The sequence below is a fragment of the Rana temporaria genome, chromosome 2 (assembly GCF_905171775.1).
Source record: "Rana temporaria chromosome 2, aRanTem1.1, whole genome shotgun sequence".
Taxonomy (NCBI): domain Eukaryota; kingdom Metazoa; phylum Chordata; class Amphibia; order Anura; family Ranidae; genus Rana; species Rana temporaria.
The window spans coordinates 99,348,206-99,375,648 of NC_053490.1; the positions used below are offsets into that span (position 1 = coordinate 99,348,206).

Below are 27,443 nucleotides of genomic sequence, written 5' to 3' on the forward strand. Positions count from 1 at the left end.
ATTGGCCAGCTACTGATGATGTACTGTAAACTTCTGCAAAACAGCATTACATTATGGTGACATCCAGCTTTATACTCTGCCTCTTACTGATCCTAAGAGTGGTCCCAAAGTATGCCCTTCCCTGTGCTTAGGTCACAGGCAGTGTACACAAAGTCAGGAGTAAGGGAAATATGTTTTTGGACAGAGGAACTTCAAAATGCTAGAAATATTTTTTTAGTTCAACTTTAATTTAAAGGACAAGTAGAGCCAAAGCTCACTTGAATGTACTTTTCCTGTGGATCTTAAGAGTGCAGTTTGTTCTGCACTCCTGTGACCCGTTCCTGTGATGCCAAAGAGCATCCGTTCAGGTCTGCCTAAAAAACTGACAGGCGAACCTCAACGGTCTGCCCGTGTCCGTGTACAGGCTGCATTCTGCTCAGCAGGGATCGCTCCGTTGAGCCCCACTAAGCAGGCAGATGACAGGTCTGTCTCTGCACACTTTGCAGGGACCGACCTGTCAGACCGCCGCTCTCCTCTATGGCGGATTGGATGAAGACTGACCGTAGAGTCCGTTTTCATCCGATCCGCCAGACGGATGGAAAATAGGTAGGGATGCACCGAAATGGAAATTTCAGAACCGAAACGAAACCGAAATAAATAAAAAATTCAGTCCGAAACCGAAACCGAAAATGAATTTTCTTTGTTTTCCCCCTATTTCAATTTTTTGGTGGCAATCGATGTGGCAATAATAATTGATGGTTACAGTGGCTGCGTTTGATGGGCACAGTGGCGACGTGTGTTGGCAGTGGCATAGTGGCTGCGTGTGATGGCACAGTGGCTGCGTTTGATGGCACAGTGGCTGCGTTTGATGGGCACAGTGGTGACGTGTGTTGGCAGTGGCATAGTGGCTGCATGTGATGGCACAGTGGCTGCGTTTGATGGGCACAGTGGTGACGTGTGTTGGCAGTGGCATAGTGGCTGCGTGTGATGGCACAGTGGCTGCGTTTGATGGGCACAGTGGTGACGTGTGATGGCACAGTGGTGACGTGTGATGGCACAGTGAGGCTGCAATTAATGTTTTTTTTGGTAGTCAGATAAGGCAAGCATGGCTCAATAACACACAAACGTTAAACGTTTGTATGTTATTGAGCCATGCTTGCCTTATCTGACTACCAAAAAAAATATCAATTGCAGCCTCACTGTGTTACTGTGAAAAAAATGGCACCTCAGTTCCTCAGTTAGTTAACGGTTAAAGGTTTTGTGCTGCTTACTTTTAGTACACTGCTAGGTTCCTCCTAGGCATGCAGTGTGATTACAGGCTCACAGGCTCCGACACAGCTCCCTGCGCGCTCTGAGTCCTCCCTCGCCTCCGGCCGTGACGTCACGCGGCTCACGCTGCTGGACTATACCAAGAGAGTCCAAAGAGTAGGGGGGAGTCCAAAAATCAGGAAATAGGAGCTAGGAAGACTCCGGTGGAGCGCGATCGGCAGTCGGCACACAATTTGTACAGTGCCACTGCCGCTGCTCGCGCTATGTACAGGTCTGGCGGCCAGAGTGTGTGTCTGGCGGTCTGCGTGTACATAAGAACCCCCCCTCTTGTAAACGAAATGGTACAACCCAAAACTTTATTATCGGCAATTTTTACTGTGTTTCGGCAGGGACCCAAAAATGCTATTTTCGGCCGATATGTATCGGCCGCCTATAATCGGTGCATCCCTAAAAATAGGGTTTCCACCCATCATATTTTGGCGGATCGGAGCGGGTCGGATGTCAGCGGACATGTCACCGCTGACATCCGTCACTCCATAGAGGAGCACGGAGCGCCCGTTCAGGTCCGCCTAAAAAACTGATAGGCAGACCTGAACGGTCTGCACGTGTGAAAGGGGCCTTAGAGTGAGCTTCAGAGCAGGGGTAGCAGAGCAGAAAGGTGGTGACTGACAGTCACCAGCTCTCTACTCATGGAGCTCTGAGATCCAAGCGATCAGCAGTCTTAGCTCGCTCGGTTCTTTGAGCCAGGCCAATGCTGCATCCACATAGGTAAGTATGATTCTTGGAAAAAAAAAATCCAAAACTTCTCTTTTCAAGTAACAAGTGCTGATAACCTTTGGTGCCTGTAGATACCTGGGTTTGCCAGACATGACTGTATTCCCATTTTGATCCTAGACTGTAGTCATTCTCTCAATATTTACATTTTTTAAAATTTAGCACAAACCCCTCATGGAACAGAGCCCCACTCCTTGTAATTTAACAGTCAAATTCCAGATACTCAGAGGGTGGCCCAGGCTCTGACACTTTACAGCTAAAGAATGGGCTACAGACTAACTGCTAACTTGTACAGAAAAGAGTGTCTATGTACAGCCTGGGTCTAGGATTGTACTTGAAGAATTGCAATGCACCAACACATGCCTGCAGAACTTTTTTACTGAATGCCGGTCTTGGTTCAAGAGGACCTCCACTCCACAGTGTTGGATGAAAGTATCCTGACCAAACCAAAAAGTTACTCTATAGATTTGCGCCACTGAAACTCCTGCCTTTCTGGCCCATGATGCAAAGATCTTGTAGGATGTGTCTCTAAAGAAGGAGGTACCTGTAATCCTCTCTCTTTAAAAACAAAATATTTTGTTTGTTTATCCACCTGGAAACTGTGACCTTGGAGCAGTCCTTTCCTGGACCACCACCTGGACCGCTGACCCAAACAATGCTGTAGGGAGGGAATTCTCACTGTTCTGCTTGTGTTTCTTGTGGAGGGAAGAACCAATCGTCTCTCATATTGCTGTCCAGGAGAGCAGGAGGGAAAAGCGCAAACTCATCCCTTCCCTGACTTGCCGGGCTGCATGCTCAGATAAGGGTCTGTATGGATTTTGGGAGGGGACCCAACGCTGTTTTTTTTTCCTTCAAAATATTTCATTACAGGCATGTTTTATTTACATTCAGCTGTCAGCGGGGAACCTGCGATATTTACCAGCACATTTTTCATGTTGCGATAAATACTGCATAATCAATTTTTTTATGCAAATGAGTCATGTGACCAGGTTATCGCATGCAGAAAATGTTAGTGAATTGACCCCTATTGATCCTGTTTTACCATTGCCATTGAAAGTGAAGGAAAAATCGCAAATTTCACATTGTTCCCAGAACAGTAATAGAGGGGAAATCTTTCAATGGAGACACCAATTGTAGTGACCTTGGGAGCCCCTAGGTATTCCTTTAATTTGCAGGGATTTCCTCTCACTTCCTGTTTGGCTATGGGACTGGATGTGAAGGTAAATCTCTGCAATGGAACACAGATGGCAAAAACAAACCTGACACGAGTTATAACCCTCCCTTACCTCTTTACAAAATAAAAATAAAAGTGTTGTCTATAGTTCTATAGTTCTACGTTAAAGTGGATGTAAACCTGATTCATGAAACTTGACCTGGGCACATATATCTGTAGTTTACACTTATCTCTCTCCAAAGCCCTAAGTCCTGTGTCTTTATGCTGCTCTGTTCTGTTATCAGCATAACTTCTGACAAGTTCTCTGAGATGGGAGATAAAAGCAGCTGGAAATTCTTGTCAGGGTGGGTGCTATAAAAAGATTAGCAGAGAACTAGTCTATTCAGCTCTGCACATTCCTTTCTTCCTCTGCCTATGTGGAGTGGGGGTGTGTGCCTTTCCTCCAATCAGCTGTCAGACAGTGTATGCCAAGACTCCACACCCACTGGTGAAAGAGAAAGGAAAAAAAAAATCAAACAGGATGTTCACTTTCTAAACAGTATATAAAGCTGAAGACAGCAGATATACAAATAAAATAGGGAGATTTGTTTCATCTCGGTGTATCATCTGAGGCTGTACACTTCACTGGGTATAGGAAAGGGTTCACATCCACTTTAAGCGCAAGGGAATAATGGCAGACACTCAACTATATTTACATTTGTTATATGACATTTGTGCAAATGTCTCCCAGAGAAATTGAGATACACCCACTGAACAGCACAATAAAGTATTAGGCCAAGAACAGAAAAAAAACACTACTCACTGCTTGAGCTTGCTTTATAAACTCTAGAATGTCCTCTTTTAAAGCCTGGTGGATTTTTGCTGGGCCTTTGTCATCCCATAGGCAAACTGCATGCACATCCCTAAAATAAAAATAAATTAAATATTATCACCTTTTCTCCCCACAAAGTAAGGGGAGAAATATGTTAAAAGAATCCCCCACAAGAAATATACATTTCAATGTAATGCATGACAACAAAATCATAATGTCACAACCATAGTTGTTACTTATGTAATGATGGAGGGTTTAAAAGTGTATATAAACCTTGACTGAATAACATTTTACTAATGCTCATTGTTCTATAAACAATTGCTTTTTTGAAATTACATTACTTTTTTTCCTATCCTGCATCTTCTTTGCAGCCATTGTGATAAATGTAGACCATGACTGCATAAAGAGCATTGAAACAGCTACTTGTAGTTTGCAGTGGAAGCCTGTGTGACAGGGTGACAGCTCAGGAGCACTGCTGGAAGTTAGAGGACACTTTAAAGGGGTTGTAAAATCTCATGGTTTTTCATCATAATGCATTCTATGGATAGATTGATGGCTTACGCTGGATGTAGCAGCGGGACTCGGGAGCATGCTCACATGGATGCCCCCATGGAAAGCAGCTCTCCGTGGGGGCACCCGATGAAGAGGAGCGGCCAGGCATGGCAGTGGGGGACCTCAGAAGAGGGGTGCAAAACCCTTGCACAGAGCAGGCAGTATGACATGTTTGTTATTTTTATTTAAAAAAATGCAAACCTTTACAACCCCTCTAAAAGGACAAGTATAGCCAAAGCTTGTTTGGTTGTACTTCTATGGATCACAGGAGTGCAATTTGTTTTACACTCCTGTGACCTGTTTTCAGCAGAGAGCAGTCTGAAGTTCACTTTCTGCTGACGTCACAAAAGTCAGTCCAGGCACCGTGTCATTGCGACAATATAGTTGGGATCCACCAGGTGCCTGGACTGACACCCGGCTCAACCTCTCAGCGAGCCGTCGAGACTGAGTCGGCCAATCTGCCCACTCCACAGCCCAGCACTCCAGTGAGCAGAGCAGAGAGTTGTGACTGACAGTCAGCAGTTCTCTGCTTGAAGCCCTGTCAGAACCGAGTGATCGGCAGTATTAGATCGTTCGGTTCTCAGTGTAGAGGTGGCGGGGGACAGATGCAGCATCTGACCCATGCTGCATCCACCAGGTAAGTATTAATCTAAAAAAAAAGTCCAAACCCATACTTCTCTTTTAAAGACACTGTTTAGTCCTTTCAATGTTTTGCTGGATATACATTAAAGGTCAACTCCAGGCAAATGGCTAAATACACACATGAAATAGCATGCAATAATAATTTTTTGGGAGTACAGTAAAGGATCCCGGCTCATTTACAGAAAGAGTAAACTCCCTTTGTTGTTTTGTACCTACAGGTAAGCCTACACTAAGGTTTACCTGTAGTTACAATAAATATCTCCTTGATGTTCACAGTTTAGGAGATACTTACATGTGCAGCAGCCAGTGACGTCATTGGTGCATGCGCACTGCTCTCTCAATGGACGGCATGCCATCCATTGAGAGAGCTGTGTCACGGCTATGACTCCTGCGAGCAAGCCTCAAAATGACATCATCGAGGCTTGGCCATTCAAACGGGCAAAGCCCACGAACCTGGAAGAAAGACCAGGTGAAGATGGAGAAGTCTGTCATAATGTGTTGGTCTGCGATGCAGTTTTTTTTCTTTAAATGCTTAATACACTTTAAATCTTGACCATGGGTTATATGCTTTACCCCTTCAGATGAGGACACTAGCAAACAACCCATCCAAATCCTGGTATCTTCAGTTTTTAGAAAGCAGTAAGAGGAAAACACAAGGGGGGGTGTTGTCCTTTTTCCTGTACTGTGCTCCATAAAAAGGAGGAAACTAACTTGCCTGTAAATTTCACATTTTGGAGTAAAGTAGGGGACACAGACTGATAATTTATAGCCCCTGGGTTATATACTTGTACCTTCAGGTGACTAGACACTGGCAAAGCTTTTGGAGGACACTTTCTGAATGCCTCCCCTATACCCGTATCCCACTCTCAGTCCTCAGTTTTGTAACAAAAAACGCAGACTACCCAAGGAACAGAAAGGAGGATGGCCTGGGATGTCCCCCAGAAATTATTGAGAAGTGTGGACAACAACTAGGCAAACAGAAATAATAAAGGGCTTGAAACAAAACACGTCACTTCCGCCATCCTTTGGAACGCGATTGACTTTCCCGCTTGTTTTATGAGCTTTCTGATCAGCAACATTGTAAGTGTTACTCTTTAGTCGCTATGCAAATAAATATACAAACTACACTTTGGAGAAGCTTCTTTTCTTCTTCCTGATATATATGATTTACCATACACTTGCCTGGTGGGTGTGCACCTTTTAGGGTGTTTTCACACTGCTCCACTGAAAAAATGCATTAAAAACACATATGCATTTTTTAGTACGTTTTCTGGGTGCCTATTACCCAGCACGCACCTGTGAAGCTTGGACGTGTAACAAAAACAAAAAAAAAATGATGCAAGGTGTGTTTGGCAGGCATCACTGATGGGCAATGATTGCCATCCCTGGTGGGCTCTATTTGGGCTTACCTGGTGTTCATGGGTGGGCATTCTCAGGGGGGCTGCACTAATAATGAATCAGTGCAGACCCCCCCAGTCAGAAGAGCAGCCGATCGGCTCTCCTCTACTTGTGTCTGTCAGCCCGAGTAGAGGTAAAAACGATACATGGCTTTTCCCATTTATTGGACACTGATGATCACGTGGTAAAGAGCCTCTGTCAGAGGCTCTTTACCTAGATCGGAGATGCGGTGTGTCAGACTGACACACCACCGATCGTTACGCTGCACGCCCCTGCGGGCGTGCAATTTATCCTGCTGGACGTTACATGATGCCCAGACAAAATAACGAAACCACTTCCCGGGCGTCATTCTACTATAGGCGGGCGGGAAGTGGTTAATGATAAAGCTTTATATCATTTCGCTGAAAAATTATCGAAGACTTACGAGAAGAGGTCGAACCACTGTTGTTTTGTGACGGACTCCTGTCGTAGGAGTTTCAGGACTATAGGTCTCATGAAATCCCATTTGTCCTCAAATTGAAGGGAACCTTTATTCTGTTTCAAAAGAAAAACAAAATTAGTACCAATGTAAAATACCAAATTTTACAGAGAAAATATATAAATAAATACACACACAAGCTTTAGAGAAAAATGTTTGGGGAAACCTGACCATGACATATAAGCTTGTAGGACATTCCAAAACCCCACCCCACCCCCGCAACCTCCATTCCTCTGGGAAGGCTTTCCACAAGATAGCTGTCTCCTGGGAGTACTATAAAGCTGTCAGATGTAAATAATAGAGATAAGCCCAGGGAGGTGTCATGCACCTTGCTGGACTTCAAGTGTATCTTCATTTTTTTTTTTTTTTTTACAAAAGGAGCTGAATTCAAGTGGTTGTAAAGGCAGAAGTTTTTTTTTATCTTAATGCATTATAATAAACCTTCTGTGTGTAGCAGCCCCTCTCAGCTGCCCTACATACCTGAACCCATCTAGATCCAGCAATGTTTCACAAGAGACTCTCCCTCCTCATTGGCTGAGACAGCAGTGTGGCGCCATTGCTGTCAAAGTCACTGAGCCATTGAGGAGAAAGAGGGGGCAGGGCCAGGCCGTAGCTCCGTGTCTGAATGGACACAGGGAGCTGTGGCTTGGCTTGGGTACCCCAATCGCAAGCTGCACTCAACAGGAGGGAGGGGTCTGGAGCGCTAGCGAGGGACATGAGAAGAAGAGGATCTGGGCTGCTTTGTGCAAAACCACTGCAAAGAGCAGGTAAGTAGAACGATTGTTAGTTTTATTTTTTAAATGAGACTTTGATATCACTTTGAGCTTTAATGTATAAGATTAACGAGCAAGAAGGACCCTTGGAAATCTACATTAGAATACACTTCTAACAGGCATTGAAACCCAGGTGCCACAAAGTATGTGAATAAAAAACATGTACATATACATACGGACACTGACAAACTCAATTCTGAATTGTCTGCTTAAAAATAAACCTCAAATGCCCCACTAGCCAAACCCAATATGGAAAGACTGGAATTTTACTTATAACCATTAGTGTGCATTGCACAAAAAAAACATCTTTATTATAGATCTAATCCTTGCATGAAAAGAAGACACCAGAATAGAAATCCGACAAGTTCCTAGATGGTCCTGCAGCACAGCTATGTGCCTTTCTATAAATAAACAGGACCAGGCCACATGCTAGGGGGGGGGGGGGTATTATTTCACATGTGCAGCACAGTCCGTCTTCTATTCACCATTCATTTACCCACACAGTGGCTTTATTTCATTTTACATGCACTAGTGTGTTATGTGTTACATTAAGGTTTTACCACATACCTATTTCAACATGAAGCACAAAAGATATTTTGCTTTCCTTTTATAGGTTTATATATTTTATTTTTTTCTAAAAAATAAGTTTATTGTGACACAGTAGCTGTGAATAATACAGTCACTGGCTTTGGACCCAACAGAAGACGGAATCATTTCACTGGGTTTAACCTAAACTTAGGTCCCCAAACTACAGCAAAATGGGAAAAGGTAGCACTAAAATAAAAATAAAATAAATACACCAGTTAGGGCTGAAACTACTAAGCGACATAATCGATAATTAAAATTGTTATCGATTAGTTGTTTGGTCAATTAGATGGCCTGCACACAGAATGCATTATTTGTTTACTTATCAGTATACACAGTGCAGCATGCATACAGCTCAGTACACCATCCATACAGTAAGGCTGGGTTCACACTAGTGCTATGTTAGGCATTGCATGTGATTCCCACCGCACTACTGTGCAGATCACATGCGATGTGAATTCAGCCACGCAGAATGTATGGCTGAATTCACATCGCATTTGCACCAACATGGTGCAGGACTCTTTATTGGTCCGCACTGTAATCGGATCGCATGGATGTTCTCACCCGTGTGATCTGATTTCTGCACCATTTAGCAGCTTGCACTGCGATCCAATCTGGGGTTTTTAACTTTCAAACATCGACATCTACAGCGGTTCGCAAATGTCTGAACCAACGGCAGGAGACATGCGATGCTGGAACCCAAGATGCAGGAATTGGGGTTAATCTGAAGTGCAAAGGAATTTGGGAGAACTGAGTGTTGATGGAGCAGGAATTGGGTCTAATCTGGGGTGTGAAGGTGCAGGAATTGGGGATGATCTGGGGTGTGAAGGTGCAGGAATTTGGGAGATCTGAGGGTCAATGGAGCAAAAATTGGACCTAATCTGAGGTGTAAAGGTGCAGGAATTGGGGTGATCTGAGGTGTGAAGGTGCAGGAATTGGGGATGATCTGAGGTGTGAAGGTGCAGGAATTGGGGATGATCTGAGGTGTGAAGGTGCAGGAATTGGGGATGATCTGAGGGTCAATGGAGCAAAAATTGGACCTGATCTGGGGTGTAAAGGTGCAGGAATTGGGACTGATCTGGGTATTGAAGACGCAGGAATTGGGGTTGATCTGAAATCTGATGGTGCAGGAATAGGGACTGATCTGAGGTGCGAAGGTGTAGAAATTGGGGCTGATCTGGGGTGTGAAGGTGTAGGAATTGGGGTTAATCTGAAGTTTGAAGGTGCAGGTATTTGGGAGATCTGAGATCTGATGGTGCAGGATATGATCTGAGGTGTGAAGGTGCGGGAATTAGTGGTGATCCAAGATGCAGAAGGTTTAATAATTAGAGTAAACTGGGGTGCGAAGGTACAGGAACTGTAGTGATGTGAGGTGTGAAGGTGCAGGAACTGTAGTGATGCGAGGTGTGAAGGTGCAGGAACTGTAGTGATGCGAGGTGCGAAGGTGCAGGAACTGTAGTGATGCGAGGTATGAAGGTGCAGGAACTGTAGTGATGCGAGGTGCGAAGGTGCAGAAACTGTAGTGATGCAAGGTGTGAAGGTGCAGGAACTGTAGTGATGCGAGGTGTGAAGGTGCAGGAACTGTAGTGATGCGAGGTGCGAAGGTGCAGGAACTGTAGTGATGCGAGGTATGAAGGTGCAGGAACTGTAGTGATGCGAGGTATGAAGGTGCAGGAACTGTAGTGATGCGAGGTATGAAGGTGCAGGAACTGTAGTGATGCGAGGTGCGAAGGTGCAGAAACTGTAGTGATGCAAGGTGTGAAGGTGCAGGAACTGTAGTGATGCGAGGTGTGAAGGTGCAGGAACTGTAGTGATGCAAGGTGTGAAGGTGCAGGAACTGTAGTGATGCAAGGTGTGAAGGTGCAGGAACTGTAGTGATGCGAGGTGTGAAGGTGCAGGAACTGTAGTGATGCGAGGTGTGAAGGTGCAGGAACCAGGGCTGTGGAGTCGGTAGATAAATGTTCCAACTCCGACTCCTCAGTTTTATGTACTTCCGACTCCCCGACTCCGACTCCTCTGTATTAATATGCGAATGTATTTTATACATTCCTTGAGGGAAAGAAACGCAACCTACCACAGGACTACTGGCTGGGAAGCCAACAGTCTACTGTATTGCACAGTTTAAGCAAAAGACAAACACAATGAAAACAATCAAGTGGCTGGATAGTAGCAGCAGGCATAAACATCAGGAACAGGATTTTTACCAGTTCAAAAATACAAACCACATTATTTGGTTGTTTTAGAACAAAAACAAAGCTAAATGAACCAAAAACAAAATCTGTAAAACCTAGAAATGGTTTATATTAATCTTGAAATGTAGTTCTAGGCTTAGCAAATGCAAATCAATTCAATGTAGAGTTCTAAGGAAGAGAATTGCCTCTGCCAGATCCTCTTTCATAGAGGCTCTTAAGTCAGACTTTATTATTTTTAGGGCTGAAAATAATCTTTCGACACCGACTTGGGTGGGTGGCATTGCAGTAACTATTCTGGCCACATCACTAACAATCTCTGGATAAACAAGGATGGCTTCTTCAACAGTAAGTTTTGATGAGCGATCATACTTTTCAACTTCTTTTAGTGCTTTATAAAACTCCTGTTGGAATTTTTTTATTTGGACACTTACTGGTTCTCTAACATGCGTTCCCTGTAAAAGCAGAACACAACACTATGGAAAGTAGAAGTATTGCAGCTCCTAATTGTGCGTTGCGTGCCATATAGTGAAGCACATGAAAAGCATGCTTCTTCACGGTCACTTAACGTGTTCGTTTTGCGGTTACGTGAGGCACTGCATGCATTGGTCTTTATTCTTACAGTAGAGAAGTCATTAATTATAACTTTTTGTGAATTGGGACATTTAAACTTGCTTTTTTTTTTTTTTAATTCCAATCTAAATTTAGTAGGAGTCGGAGTCGGTGCATTGTTTTCCGACTCCGACTCCAGGTACCCAAAATTTCCCCCGACTCCGACTCCTCGACTCCGACTCCACAGCCCTGGCAGGAACTGTAGTGATGCGAGGTATGAAGGTGCAGGAACTGTAGTGATGCGAGGTATGAAGGTGCAGGAACTGTAGTGATGCGAGGTATGAAGGTGCAGAAACTGTAGTGATGCGAGGTATGAAGGTGCAGGAACTGTAGTGATGCGAGGTGTGAATGTGCAGGAACTGTAGTGATGCGAGGTGTGAAGGTGCAGGAACTGTAGTGATGCGAGGTGTGAAGGTGCAGGAACTGTAGTGATGTGAGGTGTGAAGGTGCAGGAACTGTAGTGATGTGAGGTGTGAAGGTGCAGGAACTGTAGTGATGTGAGGTGTAAAGGTGCAGGAACTGTAGTGATGCGAGGTGTGAAGGTGCAGGAACTGTAGTGATGCGAGGTGTGAAGGTGCAGGAACTGTAGTGATGTGAGGTGTGAAGGTGCAGGAACTGTAGTGATGTGAGGTGTGAAGGTGCAGGAACTGTAGTGATGCGAGGTATGAAGGTGCAGAAACTGTAGTGATGCGAGGTATGAAGGTGCAGGAACTGTAGTGATGCGAGGTGTGAATGTGCAGGAACTGTAGTGATGTGAGGTGTGAAGGTGCAGGAACTGTAGTGATGCGAGGTATGAAGGTGCAGAAACTGTAGTGATGTGAGGTGTGAAGGTGCAGGAACTGTAGTGATGCGAGGTGTGAAGGTGCAGGAACTGTAGTAATGCGAGGTGTGAAGGTGCAGGAACTGTAGTGATGTGAGGTATGAAGGTGCAGGAACTGTAGTGATGCAGGTGTGAAGGTGCAGGAACTGTAGTGATGCGAGGTGTGAAGGTGCAGGAACTGTAGTAATGCGAGGTGTGAAGGTGCAGGAACTGTAGTGATGTGAGGTATGAAGGTGCATGATTTGTGGTCCTCTGAGATGCGAAGGTGCAAGAATTTGGGTGAACTGAGGTGTGAACGTGCAGGGATTGGGGCTAATCTGAGTTGTGAAGGTGCAGGATTTGGGGTGACCCGACTTGTGAAGGTGCAGAAATTGGAGTGATCTGCGATGTGAAGGTGCAAAGCTCAATATTTATTTCTTACTATTATTCAAGTCATTTACATAATTCACTATTTAAAGATACCATTTCATGAACTAAAGTTGACATTTTTTTATGTAGCTGGCACTCGCGATTTCTTTGAAAACATTTTTGGTCACTTTGGGCTCAAAAGGTTGCCTACCCCTGCTCTATGGTATTCAGATAATGTTTGGGAGGAATAAACCTTGATCAGGAGATGCCAAGACTCATGATGTGTTATTAGGTCCACTGAAGCCAACAGTGAGTGCCACCATGTTATTGTGTAGCTGGAATAACAGAGGTACTTTGGAATGGCATTATATAAGCAAAATAGTTGTAATGTAGAGCCATGGCTTCTGTATTAGATTGTGTGGCTTGTCTATGAAAAAAGTTTTTTTTCTAAAACCAGATGCATCAGACGCAATGCCAGCTTCTGAGTGCGTTAATTGAAGAGCTCCTGTGTAAGGTCCAATGCCAGACCTAGAACTTCTGCAGTATTAATACATTACCTAGTGCTGGTGAAAATAAAAATCCAATCACCAGTTTTATGGCTGAAGTCAATGTTAGTACAGTTTAGTTGGGAACACTATGTCTAGCAACTAGATTTACTAAGGCTAGGTTCATGTGGGTACGCATGTAAATTGCATTAATTCCCGCACCAAAACGTGCTGTTTTTCTTAGCAGACATGCAGGGGTGCCATTTATTCTTAATGGCACCCGCAGGAATCTGAAAATTAGTGGTGCACCAAAATGAAAATTCCAGTGCCAAAATCGAAAATTCAGGATGAATTTGACTGAAAACGGACAGTTTTTTCATTTTTGTTTAATTATTTAATTTATTGTGGCTGCCGTTTTTACAGTGAAGTCAATGGGAAGCAATTTTGCATTGCAGTCAACAGGGGACATTTTTGCATTGCAGTCAATAGGGGACATTTCTGCATTGCAGTCAATAGGGGACATTTCTGCATTGCAGTCAATAGGGGACATTTCTGCATTGCAGTCAATAGGGTAGGGCTTGACAAATTTGCTTAGAATCTAGGAGCCAGCTAAAAAAGTTAGGAGCCAGTTTTTAAATCAGCTGTCCAGTGCCCAGAACTGCTTTTCCGGAGCGTCGGGCAATAAGAATTTCTCTGGCCTGGTGCCAAGCGAAAAAGTACAAAAAGTAAATAAATAAATAAATAAGGTGGCACTGATGAGGCTGCTCGGATGGGCGCTGATAGGCTGCACTGATTAGATAGCACCGATAGGTACTGATAGGCGGGACAGCCTCATCAGTGTCACCTGTCAGTGCCCATTAGTGCTGCCTGTCAGTTCCACCTCAGTGCCCATATCAGTGCCCATCAGCGCAGCCTGATTAGTGCCGCCTGTCAGTGCCCATAAGTGCCACCTGTCAGTGCCTATAAGTGCCACCTGTCAGTGCCCATCAGCACGGCCTGATCAGTGCAGCCTATCAGTGCCATCTGTCAGTGCTTATCAGCATCGCCTATCGGTGCCCATCAGTGCAGCCGCATCAGTATCGCCTGTCAGTGCCATCTATCAGTACCTATCGGTGGCATCTAATCAGTGCAGCCTATCAGTACTTATCAGCGCAGCCTCATTAGCGCCACCTATCAGTGCCCATCAGAGCAGCCTGACAGGTGGCACTCACTGATGGACACTGTTAGGAGACATTGATGAGGCTGCGCTAATAAGCACTGTCACAGTCCTCAGTGGGACACAAGTGTGGCGATGACACTCCCTCCAGTTCAGGAACCAATAGACTGTCTCAGACACAGAGCCTGTGCACTGCATCCCAAGCCAATCACAGCAATACAAAATCATACATATACATTTTTACGTAAATATAGGCACAGATATGTTTTGCAAAAGCTAAATTATACTTCTAATGTTTACTTAGTGATTGTAGGGAGACCTTCCATCAAGATCCAGGCTAGGAAGAGGACATCCCTCTGCTGGCATGTTGTATAGAGATCAATGTTGATACCTTCAGTTATAAGATCTAGACTAGCAGTTGCTTTTAAACTGTAAGCAGTTAGGCCCCTTTCACACTGAGGAGTTTTCCAGGCGGTAAAGCGATAAAAATAGCGCCTAAATACCACCTGAAAAACTCCTGCCCAGCCTTCTCCCGAGGGCTTTCACACTGAGGCGATGCGCTGGCATTAGAGGAAAAAATCTCCTGCAAGCAGCATCTTTGGAGCGGTGAGAGTAGAGGAGCTCCTTCACCGCTCCTTCCCATTTAAAACAATGGGAAACCGCAGAAATTAACCCTTTTTCGGACGCTAGCGGGGGTTAATACCGCACTGCTAGCGGCTGAATCCTGCGGCAATTCCGACGGTATAGCGTCGCCGCACCTCCACTGCCCAGTGTGAAAGGGGCCTTAGTCACACTAGTGTCAGTATCGCCAGAGCCAGTGAAGTCAGCCACAGTGTTCTTATCGCTAAACACACAAGCGCCAGTGTCACCAGAGCCACTGAAGACAGCATCCTGATTGATGCCACACCGGCACAGTGCCATCATTGCCAATGTAAACCTGTACTAGTGCAATGATTGCTAGGCACACAAGTACAGTGTCATTTTGTACCATTGTCAGCCAGAAGCACGTCCTGATTGCCAACCTGCACCACTCCGATCAGGAACCAGAATAGCTACTGCAAAAAAAAACGTACGCAAGTGAGGAGGCAGTATAACTGATGACAGTACTGGGGAGTATACCTTACAACCAGATACAAAGTTGAAGTATGAGGGAAACTTAAAGAGGAACTTCACTCTAATTTTAAATTAAAAGTCAGCAGCTACAAATACTGTATGACTTTTTAACCACTTGCCTACTGGGCACTTTTACCCCCTTCCTGCCTAGGCCGATTTTCAGATTTCAGCGCAGTCACACTGTGAATGGCAATTGCACGGTCATGCAACACTGTACCCACTGATGGGCACTGTTGGGGCTGCATTGATAATCAGGACAGTTATAATCAGTGTAGATGACCCTTTCACAGAAGCCGGCTCTCCTCTCCCCACGGTGTCAGCCTGAGGAAAGGAATGCCAATAACCAGCTTGTGTTTACATTGTGACCAGCTGATCACGTGGTAAATGGCCGCTGTGATTGGCCCTTTACCCCGATCTGCTGTCCTAAGAAAACAGCGATCACAGAGCGTGCCGCAGCGGGTGCACATCATAAGGCACCCTCCCAGAACTGGCCGACCTCACTGAGCCAACATTCGGCTATAGCGCAGTCGGGAAGTGGTTAAAAATCAGGCATTTACCGATACCAGGGATTTAGTCTTCCTGCAGCTGGTTCTCCTTACCGCTGTGTGCGAGATTGCCGAATGTCGCTGGAACTGGTTCTGCAGCCTCCTGGGACTTGTGACGTGTTCAAAGAATACTGCGGGCGGGGGTTAAAGTGGTTCTAAAGGCTCAAAGTTTACCTTCATGCATCTTCCGTGTCCCCCCCCACCTCCTGCTTCTGTTAATCACAGACAGTTAATCAATGAGAAGAGAGAGGGGGTAGGGCTGATCCGCGGCTCTGTGTGTGATTGAACATGCAGAGCAGTGGCTCGGGAGCGAGCTTGCTTGGGTGCCCCCACAGCAAGCTGCTTGCTCTGGGGGTACTGGGCCTGGAGTGGTGGCAGGTTACTCAGGGCTGCTCTGTGCAAAACCACTACACAGAGCAGATAAGTATAACATGTTTGTTTTAAAAAACATGCCTTAAATACAGGGGTCTTAAACTGTCGGCCCTCTAGCTGTTGCGAAACTACAAGTCCCACCATGCCTCTGCCTGTGGGAGTCATGCTTGTAACGGTCGGCCTTGCAATGCCTCATGGGACTTGTAGTTTCGCAACAGCTGGAGGGCCGCCAGTTTGAGAACCCTGCTTTAATATCGTGTTAAGCCTAAGTGCATGTCAGTCTCGTCCAGAATTGAGGAAGTGGGAGCGGGTACCAGTAAAAAAAATGGTGGCGCTTTCACTTTTGTAAAGATCTACTTTAACTTCCAAGTCTGATTCAGAGAATGAAAGGGTCAGGTGACCCAGGGAAAAAAGCGCTATAGATTCACTCCCTTTATTGATCCTGGTAATCACTGTCTCTGAAACAGAAAGTGATGGGAAATCCAACATTTTAGAGTTGTCAAATGTAGTAGGGGAAACATTCCATAGTGGAAATCTATTCCAGTGACAACTGTAAAAAAAGAGAATTGTACCTTGCTTGGAAGAGATTTCCTCTTACTTCCTGCTGTGACAAGAATCAAGGGAAATCTCCCTGGCAGGACACAGAACAAGGGGGATACCTTCTATACAGGGAAACTGTAGCATGCATTAGAAGTGAACCAAATAAACAGCCAATTCATATTAAGCACACAAATCCTGTATTTTCATACCAGTGACTTGTCCTAACAGAGAAGGATTTAGACAAGCAACACTGAATCTATGTGTAGAACACAGGTCAATGAGGCTTATGCAAAGAGACTGGCAAAATGCCACACATACCTCAGAAAAATCCTCTTGGGTTTTCCTTCTTTTGCTGGATGGATTTTCAAAAGTACAGTAAAACCTTGGTTTGAGAGTAACTTGGTTTGAGAGCGTTTTGCAAGACAAGCAAAAATATTTAAATAAAATTTACCTTGATATACAAGTGAGGTCTTGATATAAGAGTAGCGTCATGTCACAACTGAGTATAAATGAGAAGAGAGGAGCCTCTAAGTGTAGCAATATGGTTACATTTAATGAAGGTGCAACATTTAGCAACTTATTGCTACACTTAGAGGTGCCTCTCTTCTGTTTTATACCCTGTAAAAAAAATGCTTTGATATACAAGTGCTTTGGATTACAAGCATGTTTCTGGAACAAATTATGCTCACAATCCAAGGTTTTACTGTAATGCTAACAACAGTATAAAAAATAGAAAGCAGCCCATGAGATAGATACATACACACGCGAGTCTCATTGTCCATCGATAACACAATAACATACATATATATATATATATATATATATACACACACACACATTTTTATATATATGCACACAGACATTTTTATATAAAATGGCATATCCTCCAGGATTCTCCAACATCTTCTGTTCCTTCAGTCACTGAACAGAAGTAGTGTATATGCGTTCACCCCACAGTGTTGCCAACCGTCAGTATTTTTACTGGCAGCCAGTAAAAAATGGGCAGTTTTCTCCTGCCAGTAAGAGGAAAAGGTTGCTAGTAAAAAATATGGCTGTGACGCTCAGCTCTGAACTGTGCACGTGCAGCTCGGGCCCGGAGCCAGCTGAGACCATCCAAGTGCCTGCTACAGTGTGTTTGGGCAGAGCCATCTGGGGGCGGGTCTGGTGGAGACGGTGTCTGAGCATGTCGTGTGATGTCATGGTACAAGGGAGTGGCCGGATGCCTCATGTGCAGGTCTGCATGATGGGATTAAGGCAAGCCGGGAGCAGGACCGACAGTGCTGTTTGGACTGGAGGGGACTGAAGGGACCACCTGACATGGAGAATGTCACTGTGACTCAGGAGAGGACGTGTCATGTCGGTGATCTGTGCTGCTGCACACTTCTGTCGGTATCACTCAATTGTTATGTGTGCATCACCCATTCTAATGTATTGCCCTCCAGTTCTGTCCCTGAGCTACTACTTACTTCAGGGTTTGACAAATTTGCTTGGAATCTAGGAGCCAGCTAAAAAAGTTAGGAGCCAGAAAACGCACCCCGTCCCGACGAGCTTGCGTGCAGAAGCGAACACATACGTGAGGTATCGCCACGATCGTTAGAGCGAGAGCAATGATTCTAGCCCTAGACCTCTGTAACTCAAAACATGCAACCTGTAGATTTTTTTTAAACGTCGCCTATGAAGATTTTTAAAGGGTAAAAGTTTGTCGGCATTCCACGAGTGGACGCAATTTTGAAGCGTGACATGTTGGGTATGAATTTACTCGGCGTAACATTATTTTTCATAATATTAAAAAAAAATGGGGATAACTTTACTGTTGTCTTATTTTTTAATAAAAAAAAGTGTAATTTTTTCCCAAAAAAGTGCGCTTGTAAGACCGCTGCGCAAATACGGCGTGACAGAATGTATTGCAACGATCGCCATTTTATTCTCTAGGGTGTTAGGAATATATATATAAATATATATAATGTTTGGGGGTTCTAATTAGAGGGAAGAAGATGGCAGTGAAAATAGTGAAAAATGACATTAGAATTGATGTTTAACTTGTAATGCTTAACTTGTAATACCAACGGCCACCACCAGATGGCGCCAGCTTACACATCTGGTGGTAATAACTTGTAATACCAACGGCTCACCACCAGATGGCGCCAGCCCCCCCTTCCAAGCCAAGTCGCCAGAACCCTATTTCTAGTCGCCATGGCGACCGGGATTTTTCTAGTCGCCATGGCGACCGGGATTTGTCGAGCCCTGACTTACTTACTATAATCGAAAATAAAATAGGAAATCTGCTTTTTGCCTTAATATCTACCTTAAATCACATCGCTAATTGCATAGTATACTTATTTATAGACTAAATACTGGAATTTACACTTAAAATTGTAAGTTTATAACTTTTGAAACTGCCAGTAAAACTTGGCTGTGCCAGTAAATTTTGGGTGTTGTGTCAGTAAATTTCAATCTGGTAGGTTGGCAACACTGTCACCCCAGGTACATTGGGCTGCATTGGTCACCCTTGCCCAAAACATGGACAAGGCAAAATATCCCAATTGTTCAGTTCACAACCCTACATAAGTGTAATATGTAGTGTAGTGTAGTACACTAGTACTGTTTTTCACCACAAAATGTCTACATCGCATTGCAACACACTGCAGTAAATAAACATGAATGAAATGTCGCTTTGTGGCATTCCAGTAAAGTCGGAAAAAAAAAAGGAAGAAAAAGTAAACAGTGTGATGTAATGAGAAGATCGGCATTTTTGTATAGCTCAGCTTACACCAGCAACTGCATTACAAATGCCTTGTCCTCCATAGAAGAGGGAATGTGATACCCCTTGGTGTGTAATTGCCATTCTGTATATACACTCAACAGCTGTATGATGAAGCAGCCAAGGGGATAAACAGAACTGGTTAGAATTGTAATTAGTATGGTCTTCCACTCACTTATTCTCTCCTTCCAGTCTCCAATATCATGTTATGCTCTTAGATTCTGCCATTACACTGCAACACCCAAAGAGCTCAGCAACTTTGGGAAGAGAGAAGAAAGTAGAAACAGCGTTTCTCAGCTTGAAATTCTGGAGTTCTGGAGGCCAGAAGAGACCCGAATGTAAAGGATACCAGGAATCCTCTAACCTGCAGAACATGGCAACCTGTTACAATAGAAGGTCAGGACACTGGGCAGGCGGGGAGAAGCTTGTTGTGAACCTAGTTAATAATTTAGTACCTGAGCTATGAGGGTAGCATTGCATCAAACTACAAGCTCAAGGAGTACTAAACAGACCAATTACAACAAAGCTGCCATCAGACTGCTCCGGACTAGAAAATACATGTGTAACCTAACTTGCTTACAGATCTGCAACTCTGCTCAGCTAGTGTTGCAATCCAGACACACTTACCAGACAGGCTCCAGATTTTACTTTTCTCCGGAGTACTTGCACTCACCCATTTAGTGCAAAGCCAGTCTCTTACAAAGTCTATCCTCTATCTAATGTTCACCTCGCTCTGGCCCTCCCTTGGATAACGGGTTTCCTGCATGTCTCCCTGTACTAGGAAGCATGGGCTATTTTACAAAGAGCAGTACAATAATGGTGAGTATAAAGGGTTGGGGGTGAGCCAGGCTAGCAAGACAGACCATCACTGGCAAGTGACATGAATAAACAGCACAACAATGACATGGGGTGACTTTGATAGCTCCTCCTGTCAGCAAGCTCCCAGTGTTATACCAACAGCACTGTGCAATGCTATAGTGTCTGATTGGTTTAAAGTGTTAAATGACCTTGATGCTCAGCGTACCCAGTGCATGACTTTAATCATGTTTTTCAATAAATTGTTACTTCTTTTGGGACTTATATGCGTATACTCGGCGGGAAGGAGTTAAGGCACTCAAAACGTATAAGTGGCCTCGGCTTTAGGGTTATACCGGGATGATGCCCGCAGCTGCAGGCATCATCCCGGTATAGTTTTTTTAGAGCGGGTGATTGGCTTTCCAGGGATAACAACCGATGCGGCTAAAAGCTTTAAATTAAAGCGTCGCCTATGGAGATTTCGAGGTACCGTAGCTTGTTGCCATTCCACGTGCAATAATAAAGCGCAACATGTTTGGTATCTACTTACTCGGCGTAACATTATCTTTCACATTATATACAAAAACAAATTGGGCTAACTTTACTGTTTCGTTTTTTTAAATTCATGAAAGTGTCCTTTTTCCCAAAAAATTGTGTTTAACCACTTCAGGACCTGCGCACGCAGATATACGTCCTCTATTTGAAGAGGGATATCTGCTGCCACAACCAAGATATCCATCTCTTCAGGCGCCGGTCCTGTAAACGATAATGGTGGTCTCCATGGCGGATTCGCCGCAAGATCACCGTTATCGGCAGTGGGAGAGGGGCCCTCCGCCGCTTACCGGAGCCGTCGGCAGTGGAGGAGGCGATCGGGTCCTTCTCCCTCTGTGGCATGGATAGAGTGAGGGCAAGATGACCCTCACCTGTCTCCATACCATAGCAGGGCGGAAGCGGCGTCAAAACGTCACTTCCGCCCATACGTCTTAAAGGGCCAATTTATTTTTGTCCTATTTTTATTGCATTTTAGCCTAAATATGAGATCTGAGGTCTTTTTCACCCCAGATCTCATATTTAAGAGGACCTGTCATGCTTTTTCTATTACAAGGGATGTTTACATTCCTTGTAATAGGAATAAAAGTGACACAATTTTTTATTTATTTTTTAAAACAGTGTAAAAATAAATAAAATCAAGTAAAATAAATGAGATTTTTTTTTTTTATAATTTTAAAGCGCCCCCGTCCCGCCGAGCTCGCACGCAGAAGCGAATGCATACGTGAGTAGCGCCCGCATATGAAAACGGTGTTCAAACTGCACAAGTGAGGTATCGCCGCAATCGATAGAGCGAGAGCAATAATTCTAGCCCTAGACCTCCTCTGTAACTCAAAACATGCAACCTGTAGAATTTTTTAAACGTCGCCTATGGAGATTTTTAATGGTAAAAGTTTGACGCCATTCCACGAGCGGGCGCAATTTTGAAGCGTGACATGTTGGGTATCAATTTACTCGGCGTAACATTATCTTTCACAATATACAAAAAAAAATTGGGCTAACTTTACTGTTGTCTTATTTTTTTTTTTTATTAAAAAAAGTGGATTCTTTCCAAAAACGTGCGCTTGTTAGACGGCTGCGCAAATACGGTGTGATAAAAAGTATTGCAATGACCGCCATTTTATTCTCTAGGGTGTTAGAAAAATAAATGCATAATGTTTGGGGGTAACAAGTAATTTTCTAGCAAAAAGAAAAACTGCTTTAAACTTGTAAACACTGAGTCTTAAAGTGGAGGTTCACCCTAAAAACAAGTATATTCCATTCAATCCAGCATACTGCCGACATGTACAGTATGCTGTTTTTTTTGCGGTTTACATACCGTAGTATAGGTATTTTCCCCCCGGCTTCCGGGTAGTGAATCCCGCGGGAGTGGGCGTTCCTATTCAGAGACTAAGTGATTGACGTGATGACAAAAGCTTAACCCCACGGCGCATAATGCGAGTCACCAGTTTCCGAAAGAAGCCGAACTACGAATCGGCTCTATACGGCACCTGCGCACCGACGTTCGGCTTTTTTTGGAAACTGGTGACGCGCCTTTTGCGCCGGGGGGAAGCTTTTGTCATACGTCAATCACTTAGTCTCTGCCCACTCCCAAAAAAAACCCAAAAAAAAACAGCATACTGTACATGTCGGCAGTATGCTGGATTGAATGGTATATACTTGTTTTTAGGGTGAACCTCCGCTTTAAGCCCCATACACACTATCAGTTTTCCTCTTCGGGTTTACCAAAACCATATAATATGAGGTCAAACCTTAAGAGTTTCAATTCGTATGCAATCAGGCAGGCCCTTGTACTACATGGTTTTGGTAAACCTGAAGAGAAAAACCTGCAGGAAAACGGATAGTGTGTATGGGGCTTTAAAAACAGGCAAGGTCCTTAAGTGGTTAAAACACCGCTGCACAAATACCGTGTGACATAAAATATTGCAACAATCACCATTTTATTCTCTAGATTCTCTGCTAAAAAATAGTAATTTTCTAGTAAAAAATATGGATTTTAACTTGTAAACACCAAGGGCCAGATCCACGTAGGGAGGCATATTTTTAGGCAGGCGTATCGTAGTTACGCTACGCCACCGCTACTTTAGAGAGGCAAGTGCTGTATTCACAAAGCATTTGCCTCTAAAGTTACAGGGGGCGTAGCGTAAATCTCCCGGCGTAAGGGCGCGGAATTCAAATGATGAACAGGGGGGTGTGTTTTATGTAAAACAAGCTTGACCCTACGTAAATGACTCTTGCGCATGCTCAGTATCACGTCGGATTTTCAAATTAAATTACGCCCGCTCAATGCCTAGACGACGTGAACATAATTTACGCAAATCCCTATTCGCAAACGTTTTACCCAAACGACGTACACGACAGAAAATTCTACGCTGGCCCGACATCCATACTTAACATTGCGTACACCTCATAGAGCAGGGGTAACGTTACGCCGAAAAAAGACTTACGTAAAAAAAAAGCGCCGGGCGGACTACGTTTGTGGATTGGCATATCTAGCTAATTTGCATACTCGACGCGGAAATCGACGGAAGCGCCACCTAGCGGCCAGCGAAAATATGCACCTAAGATCTGACGGCCTACTAAGACGCACGCCAGTCGGATCTAGCCCACATTCAGTCGTATCTTGTTTTGTGGATACAAAACAAAGATACGACGGGGCATCTTAGAAATTACGCGGCGTATCAATAGATACGCCGGTGTAATTTATTTGTGGATCTGGGTCCAAATGTCAGAAATAAGCTTAGGCATGAAAGACATTTTTGTTGGGTAGATTGGAATCGGCTGCCGAATGTTATGTACACACCATCAGAAAATCATACGATCGTTTCTGGGAGGAAAAGATTCGCCCAATTTTCTTATAGTGTGTACGCGTTAGACCACAGGAAGCAGCTTATAGAAATGCAACACCCCCCTCGCTTTCCACCATCACCTTGAGCTGGACTAAGCAAAGTGCCAAAGAGATGTACATGAATCCATCCATGCAGAAAAGTCACAAAAATCTCCGCTATCACCCCGCAATCAAACCTCCAATCACATCATTTCCCACTAGAAAGCTTTCTCCTCTGATGTCACCTTTCAGAGGGGGGGGGGGGGGGCAGATAACTGTCTAATCCAGGTTAGGTGCTCCCACTTCCGGCCATAGATCGCCACAGTATCCATGGCGATCCAAGCCATGTTCCGGCCCCTTCTCTGTCCCCCCTGATGTCTATCTGCAGCCATCTCTTCTCCACAGCCAATGAAAATGCAGAATTTATAAAGCTTGTCTGAGATGTCAGAAAGAAGAGTTGAAGTTTCACTCTGCAGAGCTCAGTGAGGAGAACTAGTAGCTGATTGGCGGGAAGGGGCACTCCCGTCCCATTCCCACAGGAACAGAGCCGAGTCAGTCAATCACAGGCTGCGTGGTTGAGCTCCAGCCAGTCACCCTTTTTTTTTGTGTCAGAAAAACTTGTCAGAAGTGATTCATAATGATAAGAAACAAAAATGACACTTAGTGCTCTGGACTGAGGCAAGTACACACTATAGAGGGATACGCGTTTTTCATATTTATTGGCTGAGGTTTACAAGCACCTAAAGTACATTATTTTTCTGAGAGCAGCACCACAAAGCGAGAGCACATGGCTTGTCTAGCTTAGTACGTCTTCATGGACCTTGCTTGTGCGCTGGTGTGCAGTCATATTGGGACAGGAAGGGGTCATCCCCAAACTCTTCCCACAAAGTTGGGAGCATGACATTGTCTTGGTATTAAGAGTTCCCCTCACTGGAAATAAGAGGCCAAGCACAATCCATGAAAAACAACCCCACACCATAACCCCCCCCCCCCCCCACCAAATGATTGGGACCAGTGCACAAAGAAAGGTCCACAAAGACATGGAGTTTGGGGTGAAGGAACTTGACTGGCCTGCACAGAGTCCTGACCTCAACCCAACAGAACACCTTTGGGATGAATTAGAGCAGAGACTGCAAGTCAGGCCTTCTAGTCCTCATCAGTGCCTGGCCTCACAAATGCGCTTCTGGAAGAATGGTAAAACATTCCCATAGACACACTCCTAAACCTTGTGGACAGCCTTCCCAGAGGAGTGGAAGCTGTTATAGCTGCAAAGGGTGGGCAACTCAATATTGAACCCTACGGACGTAGACTGGGATGCCATTAATGTTCATGTGCGTGTAAAGGCAAGTGTCTCAATACTTATGGTAATATAGTGTATGTATGTGGTGTCAGTGTTATAGATCCATGTATCAGTGTGTGATGTCAGTGTTATAGATCCATGTATGTGTGTGATATCAGTGCTATAGATCCACGTATCAGTGTGTGATGTCAGTGTTATAGATGGATATATCAGTGTGTGATGTCAGTGTTATAGATGGATATATCAGTGTGTGATGTCAGTGCTATATATCCATGTATCAGTGTGTGATATCAGTGTTATGGATCCATATATCAGTGTGTGATGTCAGTGTTATAGATCCATATATCAGTGTGTGATGTCAGTGTTATGGATGTATTAGTGTGTGATGTCAGTGTTATGGATGTATTAGTGTCAGATATCAGTGTGTGATGTCAGTGTTATAGATGGATATATCAGTGTGTGATGTCAGTGTTATAGATGGATATATCAGTGTGTGATGTCAGTGTTATAGATGGATATATCAGTGTGTGATGTCAGTGTTATAGATCCATATATCAGTGTGCAATATCAGTGTTATAGATCCATGTATCAGTGTGTGATGTCAGTGTTATAGATCCACATATCAGTGTGTGATATCAGTGTTATGGATGTATTAGTGTCAGATATCAGTGACAGGGTTCTGTAGGTCAGTGATGGAGTCCGGTTAGATCTCGGTGTTGCCGATATGAGTGGCAGAAGCCGGTGACACAGACTGACAGCTCCAGTGGGGGGCCGGGGATCCAGCCATGGACTCTCCCGTTACTGGTGCCGGTGACGGACAGCGGAGGCCGCCATAAAGCAGCGTTGTGTGTTCCGGGACAGAGGCCGGGCCTCGCTGTGTAGCGGAGGAAGATATTCGCCCCCCGCCCGCAGGACACGGTCACTGGCCATGGAGGAGGAGTGCTCCCTACCTTTAAAAGATGAGACGTCGCCATATTCCCTCAACTTGTCCTCCCGCCGGATCCCGCGAGATTTCCTACTCACGGCTACTGCAGGACTCCGCGAGATCTCCGAGCCGGCCAGGGCCGATCATGTGACCGCAGGCCAGGGCTGGGGATGTCTGTCCGGTCCTCTGGCGTGCTATAGGGCGAGGAGAGCGCGGGAAATGAGGAGGAGAGGAGAGGACGGGATGGGATGGATGAAGGAGGATAGAACACACATAGTGTGTGGAGGAACTTTATACATACTTCAGGCTTTACCCCTACACAAATGTGCAAAGTTAGGGCTATGGAGGGGGTTGCCTATAACACTCTCTCAGGGCCACTGTTTCAAATCATGGGTCCCCTCACCACTTACCTGACAGGTTTGCCACCTGTCCGGGATTCACACGGACAATTCAGGTTTTTCATCATGTGTCCAGATTTCAGTCCACCTGAAACCCGGACACAATATTCAGGAATGTACCTCATACCAGTGCCTGACAAGAGGGTGAGGGGGCACTATGCACACCACATTACTATTCTCTTGGGAGTGCCCAAAGGTGTCTCGGGTCTTTTAGAATCCTAAAGAGTATGCTAAAAAACAACAACTTTGCTGTGCGCCACCAAAGTGTTCAGGTTTGGCTTGAAGAAAAAGTGGCAACCATATACAGAGCACAGGGGTGAAAAGTATGTAACATGCAGAGTGCTGGTGTATGTAATGTACACAATTCACTCTCCACAGGGGTCAGGAGTGAGTAACATACCTATTGCCAGGGTCAGGAGTGGGTAACATACAGAGTGTAGGGGTCAGGGGTGGGTAACATAGAGTGTAGGGGTCAGGAGTGGGTAACATACCTATTGCCAGGGTCATGAGTGGGTAACATACAGAGTGTAGGGGTCAGGAGTGGGTAACATACAGAGTGTAGGGGTCAGGAGTGGGTAACATACAGAGTGTAGGGGTCAGGAGTGGGTAACATACAGAGTGTAGGGGTCAGGAGTGGGTAACATACAGATTTCCAGGGTCAGAAGTGGGTAACATACAGAGTGTAGGGGTCAGGAGTGAATAACATACAGATTGCCGGGGTCAGGAGTGGGTAACATACAGAGTGTGGAAGTCAGGAGTGGGTAACATACAGAGTGTAGGGGTCAGGAGTGGGTAACATACAGAGTGTGGAAGTCAGGAGTGGGTATCATACAGAGTGTAGGGGTCAGGAGTGGGTAACATACAGAGTGTAGGGGTCAGGAGTGGGTATCATACAGAGTGTAGAGGTCAGGAGTGGGCAACATACAGATTGCCGGGGTCAGGAGTGGGTAACATACTCCTGCCCCCGGCAAGTCTCAGTGTCACCAGAACAAGGTAAGTCAACAACAGTGTTCCTGATCACTGTCAGACTAGTTCCTGATCACTGCAACACCTCTGCCAGTGACCTAGACTACTTCAAGCAGCAACAGTGGGACTGGTCATCGCTTTCTCACCAGGGGTCAGGAGTGGGTAACATACAGATTTCCGGTGTCAGGAGTGGGTAACATACAGATTGCCGGGGTCAGGAGTGGGTAACATACAGAATGTGGAAGTCAGGAGTGGGTAACATACAGAGTGTAGGGGTCAGGAGTGGGTAACATACAGAGTGTAGGGG

The 27,443-nt window shown here is 44.9% G+C and overlaps 1 protein-coding gene across 2 annotated transcripts in view; it reads right to left on the minus strand.

Annotated features, from left to right (window-relative positions):
• CUL5 (cullin 5) overlaps positions 1-25,901 on the minus strand; it is a 74,797-nt gene extending 48,896 nt beyond the window's left edge. For both annotated transcript variants that reach the window (XM_040340586.1, XM_040340585.1), the window contains exons 1-3: positions 25,798-25,901; positions 7,024-7,133; positions 3,999-4,098 (exon numbers count right to left, since the gene is read on the minus strand). In XM_040340586.1, coding sequence (XP_040196520.1) covers positions 3,999-4,098; positions 7,024-7,133; positions 25,798-25,821 — 234 coding nt within the window. In that variant the 5' untranslated portion in view covers positions 25,822-25,901. The remainder of the gene's footprint in view (positions 1-3,998; positions 4,099-7,023; positions 7,134-25,797) is intronic.
• Between the last annotated feature and the right edge of the window lie 1,542 nt (positions 25,902-27,443).